This window comes from Gopherus evgoodei, chromosome 2 (genome assembly GCF_007399415.2).
Source record: "Gopherus evgoodei ecotype Sinaloan lineage chromosome 2, rGopEvg1_v1.p, whole genome shotgun sequence".
Lineage (NCBI taxonomy): Eukaryota > Metazoa > Chordata > Testudines > Testudinidae > Gopherus > Gopherus evgoodei.
In genome coordinates, this window is record NC_044323.1 from 203297482 (window position 1) to 203318654 (window position 21173).

At 43.7% G+C, this 21173-nt stretch overlaps 1 protein-coding gene across 9 annotated transcripts in view; it reads right to left on the reverse strand.

Annotated features, from left to right (window-relative positions):
* The window catches only part of CEP192 (centrosomal protein 192), a 191550-nt gene that overhangs the window by 99732 nt on the left and 70645 nt on the right, over nucleotides 1-21173 (reverse strand). For all 9 annotated transcript variants that reach the window (XM_030552694.1, XM_030552698.1, XM_030552696.1 and 6 more), the window contains 6 exons: nucleotides 16888-17977; nucleotides 16663-16789; nucleotides 15009-15183; nucleotides 6922-7819; nucleotides 3620-3768; nucleotides 2446-2676 (listed from right to left, as the gene is read on the reverse strand). In XM_030552694.1, the coding sequence (XP_030408554.1) occupies nucleotides 2446-2676; nucleotides 3620-3768; nucleotides 6922-7819; nucleotides 15009-15183; nucleotides 16663-16789; nucleotides 16888-17977 (2670 nt within the window). The remainder of the gene's footprint in view (nucleotides 1-2445; nucleotides 2677-3619; nucleotides 3769-6921; nucleotides 7820-15008; nucleotides 15184-16662; nucleotides 16790-16887; nucleotides 17978-21173) is intronic.

The following is a 21173-nucleotide window of genomic DNA, read 5'->3' on the forward strand; positions in this document are numbered from 1 at the left end:
GTTGGTAATATCAAGAACCGAACCAAAATTATATGCTGCACTGAGGTACTCCCAGCAGAGCAAATTTTGATTTTTATTAACTTAATGTACACCTAAATTTTGAACAGCTACCCATTAGTGATCTTAAAACCTTTATTTCAATAAAGAGATGCTATCAATCTTTGAGAGGCTGAAGAGATACATAAGAAATAATTGCTATTTCAACAGAATTCCTTAGAGTCATCCTGTGCAGTTCAGATCATGGTAAGAAGTCTTCCAATCAGCAAGTGCAGACAGGATAAAGAAAAGCTCTCTTATGAATGAGACTGACAATGCTCACATTTGTGAATATTTTGAAAAATACTACCTTGGAAATGAAATAGTGATTAAACATATCCCCACCTTGATGAAATAGGCAGAGTGTTTGAAACTCTCCACCCTGGTTAAGCAAATAGACATGAATGAAGCAGATATTAGAGAATCTTTCAAGAGTTCAAAGAGAACATGACAGGATGATTTAAGAACTAGATGACTAGACTGCATAGACCAAAGGAGACCAGAGTATACACTTTGCAAGATAAGTCACTTCTGTATGAGGACTCAGAACATAAAGCTCTGCTTCAGGTCCTTTGCATTGCCACTTGGACCCTCAGCCTTTATCCATACAATCCTGTAAAACAAGAATCTTAAATGTGGTATTTTAATCTATTCACCAGATTCTGAAAGTTACCAAGAATCCAATATGCAGATTTAGATTTCCTATCTATGAGCACAGTAAAAACCTGCTCAACCTTTTTCCACATATGCTCACTGAAGAATTATCTTTTTGCTTAAGTGATTGCTATCTGTTGATGACATAAAAAGGTATAGCCGAAGAGAATGGGAAGACAGGAAAGGAAAAGTTTGTATTGGTAGAGATTTAGTATTTCCAGGAAACCAAGGCCTTTGTGGGTATTTAGGGCTATCACAGGATGATTCTATTCAGACTTTCTTTGAAGGCAAACAAAGGAAGTCAAAGTCAAGGAGAGAATCAGAGGTTTTTCAGGGGCCAGCGAAGTCTGCAGCTTGGCTCTCACTCTCACTCCATCCTCTACATTTTACTTGAAAGCTTTTATCCACTTCAAAGTTCCCCACTGCAGAAAGACCGAAGAGTGCTGAAGTTGTCTCTTACATTTTTCCAGACGGTACTAGCCACAGCTCATCTGCTTGTATCCTGGATTTCAAAACCTTGGCAGAAAAGCTGGCTCAGCGAAACATAACATCTCTTTGCTTACAAAGTACTAAATAAGCCTCTGTCACTATCTCCTGCTCTTTGGTTCCTGATTAATATATGACACAGTGATGACAGTGTTCGGCTTCTTCCTAGTTTAAGATGCAAGTTGTATACTAATAATTGACTCCTAGTCAGCAGCAGAACATTCTCCTGATCAGCATACTTATGCCACTTGGTGGTTTCAATGCAATTGTCCCCCAAGCAACAAATTAGTCATGACTACTCTCCAATCTGAGTGATGGTGGCAACCAAAGACTATTCCTGGTGACAAACTTACCCTGAAAGTGACAGGTGAGAAAAAGAGAATTAGTAACTCCAGAGACAGGCAAGAGAGCTTAGAACAGCATGACCAACAGGCAAGTAAACAAAGCTGGAGCAGCTGTATCTGAAAGCATGCCCGTGGCATTATGACGGGAATCACAGAACCAGACATGTCACGCATTTTGTGACAGGTTTAACTGGCTCAAGGAACTTATTTGTTCTCTCAAATTCACAAAGGCTCCAACAGGAACTCTTCAATGACAGGGTAGACCAAGGACAGACTGATCAGCTCCCGAGACAGCAAGAATTTGCCACAATTGAGACTCTAGAATAGGTTTTTCTGTTTTCATAACGAGGCTTGCCTCCTTGTTTTAACCAGCATTGACAGGAATGAATAATTAGATCAAGAGTTTTCTTCACGAGTTAGTAGAAACCACCCACCAGCTTGATGAAGGGCCAAGTGCCCAGGTTAGGGAAGAACATATGAGCATCTACAGCACAGGAATGGCTCACACACAGACACAGTTGGCCAAAACATATCCAATCTCACAAACATGGAGTATGTGCACCAGAAGGAGGATCCTTGTGGACAATTACTCAAAGAAGAAAAAACTTACTTATTCCACATATTTTAGCCACCCAACTATTAAGACTGAATGAAATGAGAAGCTATGCACTATACCTTACCATAGGCAAAATGTCGATTACTCATGAAGCAGAAGTCTCCAATGCCCCATATAGAGGCCCTTCTGCAAATAAATTTTGCAAAGTATCTTGTGTTAAAGTTTATACTTCTGGTGCATTTGCATTTACATAAACTATTCTCATCTCCTTTCGAAATACAGTAATCTCGAGCTCTCCAAATAGTTTTTAAGTATTTAGAAAAAGCAAATACATAAGAATATATTGGTTCAATATAACAAACTGCTTACCTCGAGATTAGGATTTTCAGCAACTGCTGTCAAAACTACCCTAGTTGCCAAAGCTTCTGCCTGGACTATTGTCTCAGCATCTGCAGAAACCGGCCAAGATGAAATACTGAAGACACACTGGAAGATTCCAGGATGACAAGGTAAGAAAAGTATTTTCAGCTCTTCTGAAGAATGAGGTCCTATGATGGTTTTGTTCTTGAACACTAGACACTGACATTTCAGAGGATCCATCTAAAAAAAATAAGCCTTATTAGTTTCTGCAAAAGTAAAAAAATGCAACGTATTCCACCCTTAAGACTTACCTCTAAGATTATGCCCACAAAGGTATCTAACAAAGGCTCGGTAGGTGGTCAGCTGATACTTGTTGATCATGTTTTTGCTTAATGGTTTTAATGTTACCTTCTCCTGCCCCTTTCTCCATGTGTCTGTCTCATCCAACTGTTGCATCGTTTGAATTTTATATTTTCAGTTTTTGGGAAAATCCCTCTCCCAGTTTGTACAGCATCAAGATCACTGGCCTGCTCAAGTCCTGTAGCTTATTGTAATATACATAAGACTGTATAGAACAAGTAGAATAAGGAATGTTTTACATCTTAAGCTTCCTGCAACATGAATATATTTGTGTTGGTCTTCCACTATTCCTATAGACATTGTATATGAAGAACTAGTTTTACAAAATGAAGAACTACAGCTTACACTGTAACAAAACTTAAGGCTGTTCCAGAACAGAGTACACAAGAAGAGTAAGCTGCTACATAAAACTCAACATAAATAGTTTTTACCAGCTCTGGTTTCAAATGTTAAAGCAATACTAAGTATAAGCCAGCTTGGTAGTAGATGTTTGCACCACCTACCATACAGGGATTTAAGCTGAGATCAGGAGTTCATAGCTGATAAAAAGCTACTACTGTAGTAGAGGCTACATGCTACAATGCTGGGGGGAGGGGAGGGGAGAATCAGCACCAACTAGTCTGGAAGGAGCCAACTAGAAAACTTTTTCCCACTGGACTTTATGTCATAATAGCAGGAATGGAGTTTAAGTTTTTAATATCATTAAAACTGCAGGAGGGAACGAGTTCAGAAAGAATTTAAGAATTCATAGGACTCTATAGTCATTGTCCCTAGCACTTGAAACATTATACTGTACATTAAAAGCTATACAGAAAGAGCTTACCTTTTCTCCATTAATTGAAATACTGACAATTCCAATGCTGACCTGCAACCATCTTTCAGTTGGATTAAAAATACCAAGACTTGTTTGTGATGCAATTCCTACACAACAAGCATTGGGAAACTTCAGCTCTTCTGGTACTCTCACACATCCTAGGAAAGAAAACCATCTCTATTAATTACCAGTATCCGTATATTTACAAGTATAAGTATCTACAATTGCTATCATGAACACCCTGATAAAGGTAAATAAACTATGACTAATTTGATAGTCTGGAGTTAAAATAGTTCATAACCTGGCTTAACAAATACACCCTCATTCCAAGCATTACTAACACTGGTCTGAGATTTCCTGGGAATGTTTCCCCATGAACTCGAGGATACTAGTTAAGTGTTCAAGATTCTCGTGTGCTTAAAAATGAGGATGTTTAAGAAAAGTGTGCCAAATGCAGTTATTAAAGCCAACCTCCCCCAGCCCACAAAATGCCCCCCCCCCCCAAAAACAAACAAAAAACAAAAGACCCAAACCAGTACTGCAGCTTAAGGTTTCACATCAAATGGAAAAGTAACTGAAGGGTTCATTATGTACACCTTACAGGAAATTAGGTGTTTATGTAAGCGTCCAGCACCACAATACTGATGAGGCTCATTTACTGTACTTAAAGTGGTAAGTTATACAAAACTGACTGCCGACTTTAGGTTTCTACTCTTTAAACTAAGTTCTAGAACAGGCGTCGGCAAACTTTGGCACACAGCCCGCCAGAATAAGCACCCTGGTGGGCCTGGTCAGTTTGTTTACCTGCTGTGTCGGCAGGTTCGGCCGATCGTGGCTCCCACTGGCCACAGTTCGCCGCTCCAGGCCAGTGAGGGCGGTGGGAATTCATGGCCAGCACATCCCTCGGCCCATGCCGCTTCCTGCCGTCCCCATTGGCCTGGAGCAGCGAACTGTGGCCAGTGGGAGCCATGATTGGCCGAACCTGTGGACGCAGCAGGTTAACAAACCAGTTCACCTGCCAGGGTAAGCACCCTGGCGAGCCGCGTGCCAGTGGCTGCAGACCTCTGTTCTACAACACTACATAAATTAGACACTGGTTTGTGTCATTAAATTGAAAAACCTCTCCTATTACAACAGAACTTAACACTGAAGCTGTTTAAGAGTTCAGTAGATTTGAAATTGTTTGAAAATCCCCTTTTTTGTACATCTGCAACCACCATAATTTTATTTTAGGGCTGCCTTAGCTGAAATACATGCTTATATTTAGAAGCTATCTATCCTTATTCTCCCACTCTTAAAAGGAAAATTAAATTAAATGAGCACCATTAATGTAACATTAAGGTAGAGATCTGTACTAAGCCCAGTATAAATGAATTCACAGCATCGGAAAAAGGTGTGACTAGGGAGATGTTAAAACTTACTAAGGACAAAATTTAGGAGAGCCAATTCCCTAGCAGAGGTGGAATACCTTTAGAAGAGTCTCACAATGCCAGGAATCTGATGCACTAAGTGGAGGCGTTCTGTTTTCCAGCCTAAGATTTACATAATGGACTTTGAAAGGAACGAACTGAACTAGTCATATCAATGGCTAGTAAGTTTAATTAACTATTCAGGACGATGACCAAGGCATTGTGAATAAACTCAGTTAAGATACAGTAATTTCTCGCTTAACATGGTAGTTGTGTTTCTGAAAAATGCTACTTTAAGCGAAAAGATGTTAAGTGAATCTAATTTCCCCATAAGAATTAATGTAAATGGGATGGGTTAGTTTCCAGGGAAATTTTTTCGCCAAAAACTCTGTGTGTGTGTATATGCACGCACGCGCGCGCGCGCACACACACACACACACACACACACACACACACACACACACACACACGTTATAAATAAACAATTTAATACTGTACACAGCAATAATGATTGTGAAGCTTGGTTGAAGTGGTGAAGTCAGAGGGTGGGATATTTCCCAGGGAATGTCTTTGTGCTAAATGATGAACTAGCACTCAGCTAAGCCCCCCAGGTTAACACATTGTTGTTAATATAGCCCCACACTCTACAAGGCAGCACAAATGGAGGGAGGGGAGACAGCATGGCAGAGAAAGACAGACATACTGTGTGAGAGAGAGGGGGAGATGTGCATTGCCCCTTTAAATACGCTGACCCTCTAAGTACATTGCCTTTTTAAATAGATCAGCAAGTTGAGATAGCAACTGTTGCCAGCAAGCTCTCTCCATCCTGGGCCCTGTTGCACTTCAATCCCCCGCCCCGCTCTTTGGAGATGGGGGTACAGGAGCAGGAGGGAGGAGAACACCCTGACATTAGCACCCCTCTTTCCCCCTCCCCCTGGCACAGCAAGCAGGAGGCTCCCAGGAGCAGCTCCAAGGCAGAGGACAGGAGCAGCACACAGCAGTGGGGGGAGGGACAGCTGAACTGCCTGGCAATTGTTAGCTTGCTGGGCAGCTGCTGCACAGGAAACTTAGGAGAGCGGGGAGCTGATAGGGGGGCTACCAGTCCACTGTGGTTCCAAGCCCCCACCAGCTAGCTCCAACAGGCTGCTCTTTCTGCAAGCAGTGGATAAATCAGGCGAATGCCAAACAAATAGTGTTATAAGGGAGCACCGCGCAACTTCGAACAAACATGGTCTCTAATTGATCAGCAACGTAACAGACAAAAAATAACAGAAGGTATGCAAAAGTGAAGTCAGGAGCTCCCATTTCCTGCTCTCAATAGGAAAGGAGAAGAGTACAGTGAAAGACAAAAGTTTTTTTTCCCCCTTCAGAAAGGGAAGTCAGGACTTAAGTATTTTTTGCCTGAGGGAGAGGAAAGTATTTGGCTGAGCAGTGACAGCAAGGGATACAGCACTTTTAGTGTCCTGTGGGAGGAGAACAGGATGCAGAGTCTTGGATTTTAGGTGGAGTGTGACTTACCATCTCCTACTCACTCAACTGGAAACAGGAAGAACTACAGGGCAGGTTTCTTCCATGATGTCACCACTCATGTTCCCTAAAAATCCTACTAAATCCTCTAGGAAGAAAAATGCCAGGACCTAGTATTTCTAATAACTAAAATAGTATCTTAGAGACTGATACTATTTAAGTAAATGTTGATTTAACACAAAATTTAAATAAAGAGGAAAAGAATAAAACCAGTGTATATGAAACAAACCAGATGACAGCTGGAGCTATAGATCAATGAAACACAAAGTTTCTATTTCGTGAGGTAAATTAAGTTTACGATTTACCATTTTAAACTGTTTGATCAGTAACAGTATTTTAAATAAAATGATGACGTTTAGAAAAGAAACAACTTACCAAGCCCAGATGGCTCCCACCGTTGACTTCCACTAGGGCCAGCAGATTGCCCAATGTACGATTCTGTGCTTAAAATATTTGTATTCCAGGAACCAGAGTATGGATTACAAAGTGAAGATGTACCCAACAATCCAGGCCCAACACTTGGACCTAAAGGAATTCCTACTGTAACTGAATTCTGAATGTGTCCTGCTGGGATGCTAGAAAAAGGAAGTCCTGCTGGAAGACAACAACCGGTGCAGCTGCTACCACATTGAGACAAAGCAACATTTCCACTGGATTGCATGTTTCCCAGATATTGTTGAGCAAATGCTGTTGTTGCAAGTGAACGTCCAGTAAGTAGCGTGGGAATTGCAGAAGACACTGTCTGAGTCTCAGAGACAGATCCATGGGATTTGAAGCTTGAAATAGGAATATACTGTTCACCACACGTGTTTTGATTTAATGGAATATAAACACCTAATGCACTGTATGTGGGTACCATATTTAAAGAGGACAATCCTGGCTTCTTTGTTTTGTTTGTATGATCCTGACAAGCTACAGGTGTATCAACATTAATAGACAATGGCTGAAGGACACATGACTTGTTTGGTAAAGCTGGATTAACATGTCCCATTTTGTTCTGACTGGATGTTGTGTTTGGAAGACTAGATGTAAACTCATTTTCACTTCTTGGTAAACACAATTTATAGTTAGGTACTGAATCTTCAAGTTTGTTGCTAGGACCTGTAGACTCACTTGCTTCTGGTTTCTCATTCACATTCTTTTGACTAGTGTTGAGTGATGCTCCTCTATTTCTTTGCCATGAGAAGTCTGCGGGTTTTTCAGTAGTCTGCTCTACTAATGGAGTTGGACTGGATCGAATTATTGTTGTGCTCAACTCACTAGCATTATTACTCTAGAACAGAAGTTGTTAAATATCACACATTAATATTATAAGTTATAGGTAGGCTTGAAAGAATGAGATTTTTATTGGTAAAGGTCAGTAAACGTCAATTTCACTGTAAATAAACTGATGAAAAAAATATTTCCATCCCTAATCAAAATTTACAGATAGAAAAAGTAAAATGCTGCTTGAGAACTAGAGTATAAGGATATTTACTTTGTATATTTTGACATACAATATTGACATGTTTTAACAGTTATAAAGCTCTGAATTTTTGAATATTGATATCTACTGTCATTAAATAATTGCCTGACCTCACCATAATTTTCTGCCACTATGAAAACTTAAAAATAGATAAAAATTGAGGGGTAGGGGGAAAGCTTAAAATAATCATTAATATTATCTATCAAATTATAGAAAGTAAAACATTGAATTCTGCCTCACCTAATTATAGGAAAAATATTAGGGTTTACATTGGTACGTACCAAAAAGTGGAGCAGGAATCTTGGCTTGGAAGTATCTACAAGGCCAATTGATATAATAAAGTTTAACCAAATTTCTGAAACTTCCTCTTCTTCTAGTAATAAGGTCCACAGATAAATTGCAGTAGGTGCTTCCACCTGCCTGGAACTTGGGGACAGAACTAGACCTGTAAGTTGCTGAGGAATGCCCCACTTCCTCAAATTCCCACCAGTTAAGTCAGCTTCCATGGCTAGTGTAACTCCATTCCACTTTCCTAAAGTACATATTGTGCTAACTGCATTTCTAAATAAATAAATAAAAAATAAATAAGCCCAAGTTTCTTCTTCTACAGAGCAAAGGATAGATTCCCCTAACTAAATAAACCTGAATCTTTAAAAAAGTCAGTTTTTTATCCGACTCTGGATGATCACTTTTCAGAGTGGCAGCCGTGTCAGTCTGTATCAGCAAAAATGAGGAGTCCTTGTGGCACCTTAGAGACTAAAATTTATTTGGGCATAAGCCTTTGTGGGCTAAAACCCTCTTCATCAGATGCATAGAGTGAAAAATACATTAAGCAGTATATATATTACAGCATATGAAAAGTTGAAGTGTTCTCCTACAAGTTTTTGTATATACATATTAGGAATAGCAATATACAAAAACCTGTAGGAGAACACTTCAACCTCCCTGGCCACACAATAGCAGATCTTAAGGTGGCCATACTGCAGAAAAAAAAATTCAGGACCAGACTTCAAAGAGAAACTGCTGAGCTTCAGTTCATCTGCAAATTTGACACCATCAGCTCAGGATTACACAAAGACTGTGAATGGCTTGCCAACTACAAAACCAGTTTCTCCTCCCTTGCTTTTCACACCTCAACTGCTAGAACAGGGCCTCATCCTCCCTGATTGAACTAACCTCATTATCTCTAGCTTGCTTCTTGCTTGCATATATATACCTGCCCCTGGAAATTTCCACTACATGCATCTGACCAAGTGAGTATTCACCCATGAAAGCTCATGCTCCAAAATGTCTGTTAGTCTATAAGGTGCCACAGGATTCTTTGCTGCTTAAGCTATGAAGTTTATCCTCCAAGAGGAAAAGAGGGATGTCCGTTCAAGTATCAAGTCCTGCACTGTCTGCTGAACCTCTTGGGGCAACCACGCAGTTTGCAGCCATGGGTACCTGCACAGGGTGATGGTAGAGGCCATGGTCCTAGCAGCTGAATCACATTCTTGCCACCAGCTTCCCTTCATCTACCAGTGAAAGGTACTTCTGCTTAGCATCCTCAGGCAATTTGTCTTTACATTTTAGAATAACATCCTAGATATTAAAGTCATGTAGCCCTAATAAAGCCTGCTGACTGGCAATTCTAAGCTGTAACCCTGCCACAGAATACACTTTTCTACCAAACAAGTCTAGCTTTTTTGTCCCTTGACTTAGGGGTAGACACCTGTTGGCCCTGGCTCTCCCTCTTGTTGGCAAGAGAGACAACTAGTGACCATGGAGGAGGGTGGGAATAAAAGTTCTCAAAACTCATGAGGCACATAATATCTACACTTTGTTTGCACAGATATGGGAGGGAGTAAGGAGGAATTTACCAGAGAGCCTTAGTAAGTTCTCAAATTGCCTCATTAATTGGCACCACAACCCAAGGCCAGATCATCAACAAGGTGGCAAGAAGATTCCTTAACCAACTCTACCTGAATGTCCAAGGCCAAAGATACCCTTTTAAGAGTACCTGGTGAGCCCTGTAGTCATCAATAGAGGATGAAGATACCCCTGAGAAAACTGTTTCATCTGGATAGGAGGAAGATTAAGACAGCACATTACGATGTCTGGGCGAAACTTACCAATGTTGCCTGGGCCACGCCAGGGCAATCAGGAGGACCTGGGCCCTGTCTATGTTTATCTTTTCCAGGACCTTGACGATCAACAGGATTGAGGGGAAGGCATAGGGAAACTGGCCTGACATCTGAAAGGATGGCATCCGAAATAGTGCCTACTCCCAGCCCCTCTGAGCAGAACCAGGGATACCGGTGGTTCTGCCGAGTCGCGAACAGATCCACTTGGGGAGTTTCCCCCTCTTGGAAAAGTCTATGCAACACCTCTGGGTGTAGAGACCACTTGTGTGGAGAGGAGAAGTCTCGACTCAGGTGATCTGCCTGCGAGTTCCGGATGCCCGGTAGGTGGTAGGCCTGGAGGCAAATGTCATGGGCTATACAGAAGTCCTACAGCCTGAGGGTTTCCTGGCAGAGAAGCAGGCCCCGCCTTGCTTGTTGATGTAAAACTTTGAGGCTGTGTTGTTTGTGAGTACCCTGACCACTCTGCCCTCCAGATACGAGAGGAAGGCGATGCATGCGAGCCAGACCGCCATGAGTTCCTTGACATTTATATTCAGGGCAAGGTCCTGCACAGACCACAGACCTTGGGTCTGAACGTCCCCCACATGGGCTCCCCATCCCACGTCCGAAGCGTCAGACACCAGCTTCACCAACTGGGGCCTGTCCCTGAATGGGACCCTGCGGAGCATGTTCCCCAGGGAGGACCACCATTGTAGGGAGACAATAATCAGCTCAGGCACAGTGAAGACCTTTTCCATCTTATCTCTGGCCTGGAAGAACACTGAGGCCAAGCAGAGCTGGAGGGGCCTCATCCTGTGTCTGGAGTGGCCAACCACATATGTGCACGCTGACATGTGACCCAGGAGTTGGAGACACACTTTGGCTGTCGTCGTGGGAAATCTTGCGACGGCGTCAATGACTCTTTCAGGGTCTCAAATCCTTCCAGTGGGAAGAAGGCTCTGGCCAATGTGGCATACAGGACTGCACCAATAAACTATGCACTGTACCGGGGCTAACGTGGACTTAGTGTCGTTCACCTAGGCCCAGGGTAGCACACGTGGACAGAAGGAGCACCACGTGATCCTGCACCTGCAACCGGGAGCTGCCCTTGACCAGTCAGTCATACAGATAGGGGAAGATCTGGACCCCACAACATCTGAGGTAGGCTGCAACCACAGACATGCTCTTTGTGAATACCCTCGGAGCAGTGGACAGGCCAAACAGGAGAAGTGTAAATTGGTAGTGTTCCTGCCCAACCGTGAAATGGACGAAGCACCTATGCCCCTTGAATACATGGATGTGTCTTGCAGATCGAGGGTTGTGTACCAGTACCTGGGACCCAGGGAAGGGATGATGGAGGCCAGAGAGACTATGTGGAACTTGAGCTTTACCATGTACTGGTTCAGACCTCACAGGTCCAGGATGGGCCTGATCCCCCCTTTGGCCTTCAGGATAAGGAAATAGTGGTAGTAGTACCCCTTGTGTTTGAACTCTGCTGGCATCACTTCCACTGCTCTTAAGCCAAGGAGCCGCCCCACCTCCTGCTCAAGCAGGGCCTCGTGATAGGAGTCCCCCAGAGGGACAGCAGCAGTGGGTGGCTGGGCAGGGTAGAGGTAAATTGGAGAGTGTAGCCCCAAGAGACAGTGTTGAGGACTCATCGCGACCACTCTGGGAGAAAAGCACACAACCGGTTGGAGAAGTGAAGCTTGATTGTGGGTGAATCCCTGGTGTGAACGGTAGGTCACCCCCAGGCGTCCCATCAAAACCGCCGTTTCCCGGCCTTTTTGCCCTTGGAGGTCCCAGGCTGCTGGGCAGACCGTGACTGCCTCTGTGGGCATTTCTTATAATCCTGTGACTTTTTATAAGTGGGCTCATATTTAGAGTGGGTGGCCTGAGTGGGAGCCTGCTGCAGCTTAAACTTAGGTCTAGCCGGAGCTGGAACAGAGAGACCAAGTGTCTTAAGCATAGTGCAGGAATCTTTCAGGCTGTGCAGCTTTATGTCTGTCTATTCTGCAAATAGAGCTTTGCCATCAAACAGGAGGTCCTGCAGGAGTTCTGTGCCTCACTGGACAGTCCAGACAGCAGGAGCCACAACGCCCTCCTCATGGACACCACAGAGGCCCATGGACTGTGCAGCCGTATCTGACGCATATGATGCTGCCTACAGGGTTGCCCTGGCAGCTGCTTTACCTTCCTCCACCAGAGCTTTGAACTCCTTCCTGTCACGCTCCTGGAGGGAATCCTCAAATTTGGGAAGAGAGCCCTACAAACTGAACTTAGACCGACCTAGGAGAGTCTGATGGTTCATCACTCTTAACTGGAAACTCAAGGACGAATAAACCCTTCTCCCAAATGAGTCCAGCTTCCTTGAGTCTTTATTTTTCGGATTAGGGGCTAGTTGGCCCTACTGTTCCCTCTGATTCAGGGACTCAACAACCAGGGAATTGGGGGCAGGGTAGATGTACAAGTATTCATGCCCTCTGGCATGCACAAAGTACTTCCAGTCCTCTTAGATGGGGGGGGCAAAGAAGCCGGGGTTTGCCACAAGGTGTTTGAAATTTTTGCCACCTCTTCTTGGAGTGGAAGAGCCACCCTGCCTGGCACCAAGGCAGATAGGATGTTGAAGAGAGATCTGAGGGCTCCTCTGAAGGCTGAGGCTTGATGTCATCCTTTTCAATAGTTCCTGGTGGGTTTTAGAGTCCTCCTGCGGAATAGAGGAAGGAGGGGCCGTAATCGCCTCATCAGGGGAGGCTGAGGAGGCAGGCGTGGTACTTTACGTGTCTGTGGGTACCAGAGGACTCACCACTTGGTCCCCCTCCAGGCAAGGCACTGAAGATGCACGTCCCACTGACTCCCTTCTCAGAGGCTAGGACAGGGAGGCCAACGGCCATTCCTAGGCTCCAGTAACTGAGCGAGCCCCCACCAGGGGCTGTGTGGGGGTCGTGGGACACATTGGCACCTGCTGTGGCACCAGGGGAGCAGGCTGTTCAGCCTGACTGGTCTGTCCCATCGATCGATGACTACGAAGGGAGACTGGGCTGGTGTATGACCTGCCGCCATCCCTGGACTGGGAGCAGCGGCAGCAGCGGGAATGGTACCAACCACGAGACCACGATTCCGATGTGGAGGAACGGTACTGCCAGTAGCAGCTGCTCCATGATCGGCTCCAGCGGGCGGATCCGCGCCAGCCAGGCACCAGCAATTGACACCCAGAACTGTGGCAGCAGTGCCATGGCAGGATCCTAGAGCGAGATGACGAAAGGGAATGGAGTTGACATTAGTGTTGCGACCAGCTACGGTAGCCCGTCGGAGACAAAGACCTTCAGTATCCTCTGTCTCAATGGTGCCTGCTCCTTGAGGTGGAGCAGTGCCTGGAGCCCCTGTAAGTCAGAACCCAACCAGACAACCTTGTGAGGGTCGATGGTGACCAGCGTGCACTACACACGCAATGGTCGCTGAGCAGTAAACAGCATCAGGAAGATTTCCTCAACCGCAAACAGTACCGAGCCGGGGGAGACTGCGGAGATCCCAGTGGTGGCTTGCCTCTGGACCATGGAGCCAGCATTGGTGGTGCTCCTGGTACTGGCATGAACATAATGTGCCGAGCTGCTTGCAGGGCCTCTAGTGCGGAGGACATCCAGGGAAGCCTGCTCCGAATGGACATGCAGGGCCTGTAGTGTGGAGGACATCCAGGGAAGCCTGCTCCCCTCAACCTGAGTTGGAGGCTAATGGGGACTGGGGACTGAGGACTGCCCAACATGGATCTAGCCCCTCCCCCAGTCTAGCTCCGGTGTTGCAGTGACGAAGGCCTCTTCTTAGCCCTCTTGGTGTGCCCTGCAGACGGGGAGCGGCGCCGAAGGTCTCTTCTTAGCCTTCTTGGTGTGCCTCGCGGACGGAGAGCGGCACCAACTGGTAGATAGCATCAAGGGTCACTGTGTATCAACACCACGATACCCAGTACCGACTCAGAGCGGTGCTGACTCCATCAGGATAGCCCAGAACCGAATGTCTCTTTCTCTCTCGGTCTGAGTCTTGAAAGACCTGCAAATCTCCAGCGATCACTGAGGTAAGTTTCACCCAGACAGCGTAAACAGTCCATGTGCGGATCACTCAGTGGCATCAGTCGCCTTCAAGTGTCATATGACTTAAAACCCAGGGCACGCCTGGCCTGGGCGTAATAAATTAAACTAAGTTACACCAACTACTTCAACTACAGGTGGTACTACACTGAACGAACAAAAATTCTAGAGGGAAGTTGCCGACAAGCTGGAGCAGAGCAGTTCCAAAGCACAAGCGGCAAGAAGCAACTGAGGGTGGAGGGAGCGCACAGTGCCCCTTACACTGCACCATGGAGGCACCACTCCTGGGGTCGCTAGGGATGCTCTCCTACGGATACTGCTAGGGGAAAAACTGCTGGCAACGGGGCATATGGCGAACTCACACACCTATTGTGGAACACACATGAGTAATCACTCGAAGAACAATTTCAGACAATAACTAAAATACCTTCTGCATTTATTTGCTCAGGTTTTAGTCTTTTGTTTTCCACTTTCAGAAGGGCACTCACCAGGTAAGTCAAGTCCCAATATTTCCCCATTGTAAAAAAACAAACTGGAAAAGCTCCACACTTCCTTTAATGACTGTAGAGGCAAAAAAGGGCAACTCTCTTTCAATAAGTCAATTTTAAAGACAAATTGATTCAGTAAAAGATGACAACTATTCACTTAAATAAAAATTGCCACAAACTTTTCATTCAAGTTATATTTTAAAGCCCCCAGTCAAAAGTTAAACTGTAGGTAAAATCATTAAAATGTTCAGTATTTCAAAGACAATTTAATGAATTAAAAAAAATACTTGTACATAGATGGTTAAACTAGAGATCAAAACTATCTTACCTCATGTCTCACTGCACTAGGTATCATGGCTATAGTCTTAAGGGTATTGTCAGTTGCAGAGACATATGTCAGTTGACTCATGCTAGGACTTGAACATACTGACTCAATTAAGGTACTGTCATTGCAGGCAGAACTCTGAAAATAAGGTGCTGTGCAAGGAGAATCAGCTTCAGATCTAAGGAGGAAATGCAAAGTATGTCAATATTGACTTGTACGTTCCCCTCATCCCCCCCAAAATCAAAATTTAAACATTAGAAACCACATTTTAGGTATTTAATTATTTTAAGTAGCTGCATTGTTCAATTCAATCTGTAGACTATTTACTGTTGAAAAATAACTGGATAGGTCAACCACCAAAAGATACCTAAGTCAACACTAGGATTCTGAATAATAAAAACGTCTGTTTCTTATGATCTGTGTACCAGTCACAATTCTGCCCTTGGATGTGTATGCACAAATCCCCAGTTTCAATAAGATCTACATTTGGGTTGCCAAGGGCACATCTTGAGCCATAAAATTGAAGCCTGGGCACACTGATACTATGGTTATGGAAATGGTCTAAGACTCTAAAACGAACTAGTAAACTGCTATGGCACAAAGAGGCCTGCACTACAAGCAAGTTTGTATTTCTCGCATTATGTTTAACACCGTATGGCGTTCCTTAACATGCAGATCAACAAGAGTAGATATTTTTCCCCAAGAGCATCAAACGTCTCTTTTTACTTAACACCTACAATGTACATTTTCTGCATGGAGAACCCCTTTCCAGAGTGCAAGGGAGGGGCAACTATGAAAGCTTTCATATAAAGAAGTCACATATAATATCATCATACTATTATTTATCAAGATACCCCAAAGCTATACATTTCACATCTTGTAATACATAAGCAGCATAAAATAGATTGTGTATTAACTTCTGGGAAAAAGCTGCATGCCCCAAAATTCTGAAAATTAACACTATGTACAACACAGTATTAACGTTTTAATTCTAAACAAAAAGTTACTGTTTAACAATAACTTGAAACATGAAAATTAGGGTAAGGCTATCAAACTTGTTTTGTTGAGGGGGCTATGTTTCATTTATCATCATTAGCTATGATCAGTATATTAATTTAGGACTATATATTGACCAGGGCTAAATTAAACATCAGTATTACAGGTCCAGGCCTACAATCCCAATTAAATTTTGCAATTCTTAGAACCTGAACTGTGAAAGAAAAGAAAGATAGAAAGCTTCCAGCCCTTATGGTTGCAAATAAAATTGTAAAAGCCCACAAATTGCAACCAATCCAGTGATGTCTGCTTGAGTTAGCCTGGAAAAAAATACCTGTGAGAAGTGTGAACTGCCATATTCATCTCAATGCCACAAAACAAAGCTGATATCTGAAGTGGAGATCTTCTGCTCAAACCAGCAGGGAAATACAGAAAGCCAACTATTTCTCAAGGCTCCTGTCACTTGCATTTTTGGGAAAAAATAAAAAAAACCTACCAATTCTTATCACTGACGGACACTAAGAGTCATACATTACTGAAACAAGATTCTTCAATAAAATTGAGTTCTGGCATTACCTTTTCAGGTAGGCATCTCAAAATACAGCATAAATAGGGGTATACAGAAATGTTAGTTCCTCACGCCCCCATCAAAAGAGTTTACCCTGAAAGAGTTGTTCCAGAAGCTTCGCTGGGAGAAGAATGAATTAATGGTGAAGTTGAGGGTCTGAAGCTATATTGTTCATCCTCTGACGACTGTAAGTCACATTCAGAAGATGTGGGTTTGTGATCTGTTAACAGAATAATCCCTTTAAGCACAATGAAAGTAACAAGACTGTTTTCAAAATGGGCCATTTAGGAAATGGATCGAGACTACACATTTACTTACCGATACTTCTTGGGGAAGTCACAGAAGGCTTCTCAAAAGTCACGTGTTTTACAAAATTATTGCAAGTAGCATGAGCCTCCTTGATTCCTTTTTGCATTTTTCCACCTTGTCTGTTCTCAGCTTTGCTCAGTTTCTGTGTAGATTTTATGTTGGTGGGACTTATAGGTAATGGAATACTAGACTGCTGGGCAAGTTTTAAGCTGTTGGCTGACACTGTGCTTTTCGTAGTTGCTCTCGTCATTGAGTCATTACTTGATCTAGAAACAATTTTGTTCATCACCTGATGAGTTGTTTCTTTATTTTCATTGGAATCGTTAATATGTGAGCTTGTGAGGCTATTGGTTTGGCTAGCAAATTGCTTTATTGAAGTACACTTGCCTATACACACCATCTCCTTTTTTGTTGCAGGCACACTCAAAAATCCTTGTCTCTCATTTTCACTGCATGTCTTTTCTGTATCTAGTACATTTAAAGTAAGGCTAGTTCTCTTGGGCTGTGGCTGTTTACCAGTTATCAAATCAGATGATTTTTCTGAATGCTTAGCCTTGTTTACAGTTTTCTTTCTATTCTCATAGAAGTCAGATGGACAAGAGGAATTCTGGGCGCCATTTTCTTCATAAAAGTTTTCTGCACAGTCCAGAAGCCATTTCCCTCCTCCTTGCTTCATAAGAAGATTACTATTTAGCAAGTCTGCTGCCTGAGTATCTTGACTTTTATGTTTATATGGTAAAGAACTATCCCAAATAAGGTCATGGGCAGATGCATCAGATCTTGTAAAGTTTTCAGGCTCACTTTCATGCCCAGCCTCTTCAGTCTTTTTAAGATATTTCTCCATATTAAAAGCATTACGCTTTTCTTTTTTGCTGGATAAAAGCTGATTAATGAAGGAGAGGTCTGTATCTTTATCAGCTTTAGGAAGGAAGGGTTTCTCTCTACTTTTATTTGAAAGAGCCATTATCATAGCAGCTAATTGAGAAGGATCAGCACTAGCAGATGCGTTAGCAATAGCTGAAGCAATTGTGCTTATGCTCAGGATAGGATCTATGAAATCAGGCAGCTTGTCTTCAAATTTGCTTTTATCAAGTCTTTCCTAAAATGAAATAAAGTTAGACATAAGATTAACCCTAATTTTACTTAAAAATAACTTAGTAATTCAGCCTTAGCCTCCTACAGGCTGAGTCACTAACTTTCACATGATAAATAAGCACCCCAATTTTCACAATAAGCCAAAGATCAAGTTAATTTCATTTCAAAACAAGGCCAAAACAAGTCAATCCCTAAGAAACCCAACACTATGTGACTAGATCCCCCTAGCATGCAGTCTGGGACTGTGGTGGGCCCAATTCTTCACCCCTCCTTGTCCCTGCTTGCCCCCCGTTGCAGCTTGTTGCTACTTTTTTATCAACTCCCAGCAATAGGCTAAACAAGCAACAAGCTACAAGCCAAAAAACTAGCCAACAAGCAACTCACAAGCCAAGTAAGCCAAAAACAAGCCCAATTTCTACAGGTTTTTTTGTGGGTTTGACATGTCTGCCTACAGGAGTGTTATAAATTTTGTGTTACTTGTAAATGCCTTGGAATATTTTATAAGGCATAAACATTATTTAGTTTATTTATAAAAAAAATCAGTACCATAAGAAGTCAGAAGAGTTTCAGAAAGTGTCTAGAAAAGATCTAATGAAAGCAACAACCTGGCAAGTTTTATAAGAATTAGTACAGAAGGCATCCTGGGAGCATATAACAGTTAAAGAAAGTCCTCTCCATGCCTCCTATGAATTCAACTTAAGAAACCAGGACTAAGATAATGGAGACTGGAACAGAAACATGCCAGTTTACAAGAAAGAGGGGAGAGGCTTCAGATACGATAAAGAGAGAATCTCTGGATAAAGAAAGCCCCAACTGAAGCCAATTTCTGAATACATACTACTCACCGGCAGACTTCTTTATACTTTCTTTTCCTGCCTGAGAGAAAGTTACTTACCTTATAGTAACTGGAGGTTCTTGGGAGATGGGGGGGTCACTGTCTGTATTCCACTGCAGGCACATATTCACTTCATGTCCCTGGAATCGGAGAATTCTTGCAAGCAGTGTCCGTTAGCCCACAAGTGCACCCTTGCTCTCCTCATGCCTCAAACAGAAAATATAAAGGGCAGAGTAGATGGACTGCCGCTCCAGTCCCTTCTCTACAGTGAATTCAGAAATGATTGGAGACAGAGGGGAAGGAGGGTGGGTAGTGGAATACAGACAAGGACCACACATCTCGAAGAATCACCAGTTACTATAAGGTAAGTAACTTTCTCTTCTTTGAGTGCTGTTTCCTATGTATAATTACACTGTGGATGGCTGAAGCAGTACTAAAGTAGGAGGAGGGTGGCAGGATGTAGGCAACAAAACTTTTTGACAGACCACTGTCCCACAGGATGAGTCAGTAGAGAAGTCCTGTACTAGAGCATAATGTCTTGTGAATGTGTGGATGTAACTCCACGTAGCTGCCCTGGAAACATTAAGTAAAGCTACAGTCTGAAGCAATACCCCGATGCTGCTTCTCCTCTTGCAGAATGAGCCCTTACTGGATAAGGGAGAGAAAGATGTTACTGCCGGTAGCAGAATAGGAAATGGCCAGAGATTCAATTAAAGAGCCTCTGGAAAGATACAACTTGACCTCAGAGTCATTCTGCTATGGCATAAAACAGTCTACGTAAGGGGAGGGCCACACTGGGGTGCAAAACTGTACTGACGGCTGGGTAGGGAAGGCTGTGCTTCCCCAACAGCCTGGCCCTTGCCCCCTATCCACCCCGACTGCCCCACTCAGAACCCTTGACCCATCCAACCTCCCCTGCTCCTTGCCCCATGACCGACCCCATCTGAGACACCACCCCCTGGCCGACCCTCCTGCTCCCTGTCTCCTGACTGCCTTGACCCCTATCCACATGCCTGCCCCGACAGACCCCTCAGGACCCCGGCCCCATCCAATCCGCCTTGTTCCCCATCCCCTGCCCTCCCCCCAAACCTCTGCCCCATCCAACTGCCCCCTGTCCCCTGACTGCCCCCCAGGACCTCCTGCCCTATAGCCAACCCCCTGGCCCGAGCCCCCTTACCATGCTGCTCAGAGTGGCATGTCTGGAGCCATGCCTCCCGGCCAGAGCCAAACACACTGCTGCACTGCCCTGCATAAGCCTGGCAGGGGGGACGGTAGGGGAGGGGCTAGGGGCTAGCTGACCAGCTAGGAGCTCAGGGGCCAAGCAGGACGATCCCGCAGGCAGGATGTGGCCCACGGGCTGTAGTTTACCCACCTCTGGCCTAGGTGATTTTCTGATTCTTTCCGACCTTTGTAGGTAAAAAGCCAATGCTCATTACATATTGGAGGAGGAAATGGAAGTCTCCTCCTCAGATGCAGTGGGGTTTTACAAAATACACAGGTAAGCGGATTGACTGGTTTAAGTAGAACTCCAAAAGTACCTTGGGAGTGAAATTCAGATGTAGTCTTAATGAGACTTTGTTCGAATGGAATGGAATGTATAGAGAATCCATCATTAGGGTTCCAAACTCATCTACACTTCTGGCTGAGGTGATGGCCACAAGGAATGCAACTTTTATTGATAAGTATGTGACCCAGGGAGCCCCTTTGCCAACTGGCAAAGGGCACCTCACACCATAACTTGCAGCAGACCTGATGCACTCATTGCCCCAACTCACTGCTGTCATAATTTGTATCTAAAAAGGTGTCATATAGTGTTTCATATGCAAACTGGTAATATGCTGGTCATTATTAATATTGTGTTATGTATATATGGGCGGCGTATAAAGAATTATAGCTGTCTACTGGAAATATGTTCCTAAAACAGTGTTTGATAAACAATGCCTAAGCCTAGCTTATCCTAGACAAAAGAAAGAATGTTGTTTTGCAGGTTTGACTGTCTCCAATGTAAATTAAGCAAAGTGTGACCAGAGACTATGAAACACATATTTACATGCAAGGTCAACAAAGCCATCAGGTAAGCAAGTGTGGGAAGATAACCACTTAATATCAATGGGGGATGGAGACTGCACCCCCAGAAAGCCTTCTTATCTCTTGAAAAAGGGTCAATGAACTGGGAAGATACCAGCAGAGGCAAAAAGCCATTTTGTCATCCATCATTGAGGGGATGAAGAGTGCAGCATCCTTTAAATCAATGAAAGTTGGGTCCCTTGGTCTTGAGTAGGAGGGATGCTGATAATATAAGTAAGAAAACTGATTAGGCAAGTATTGTAAATTGCTAGAATTAACATTTACTCCCCCCAAAATG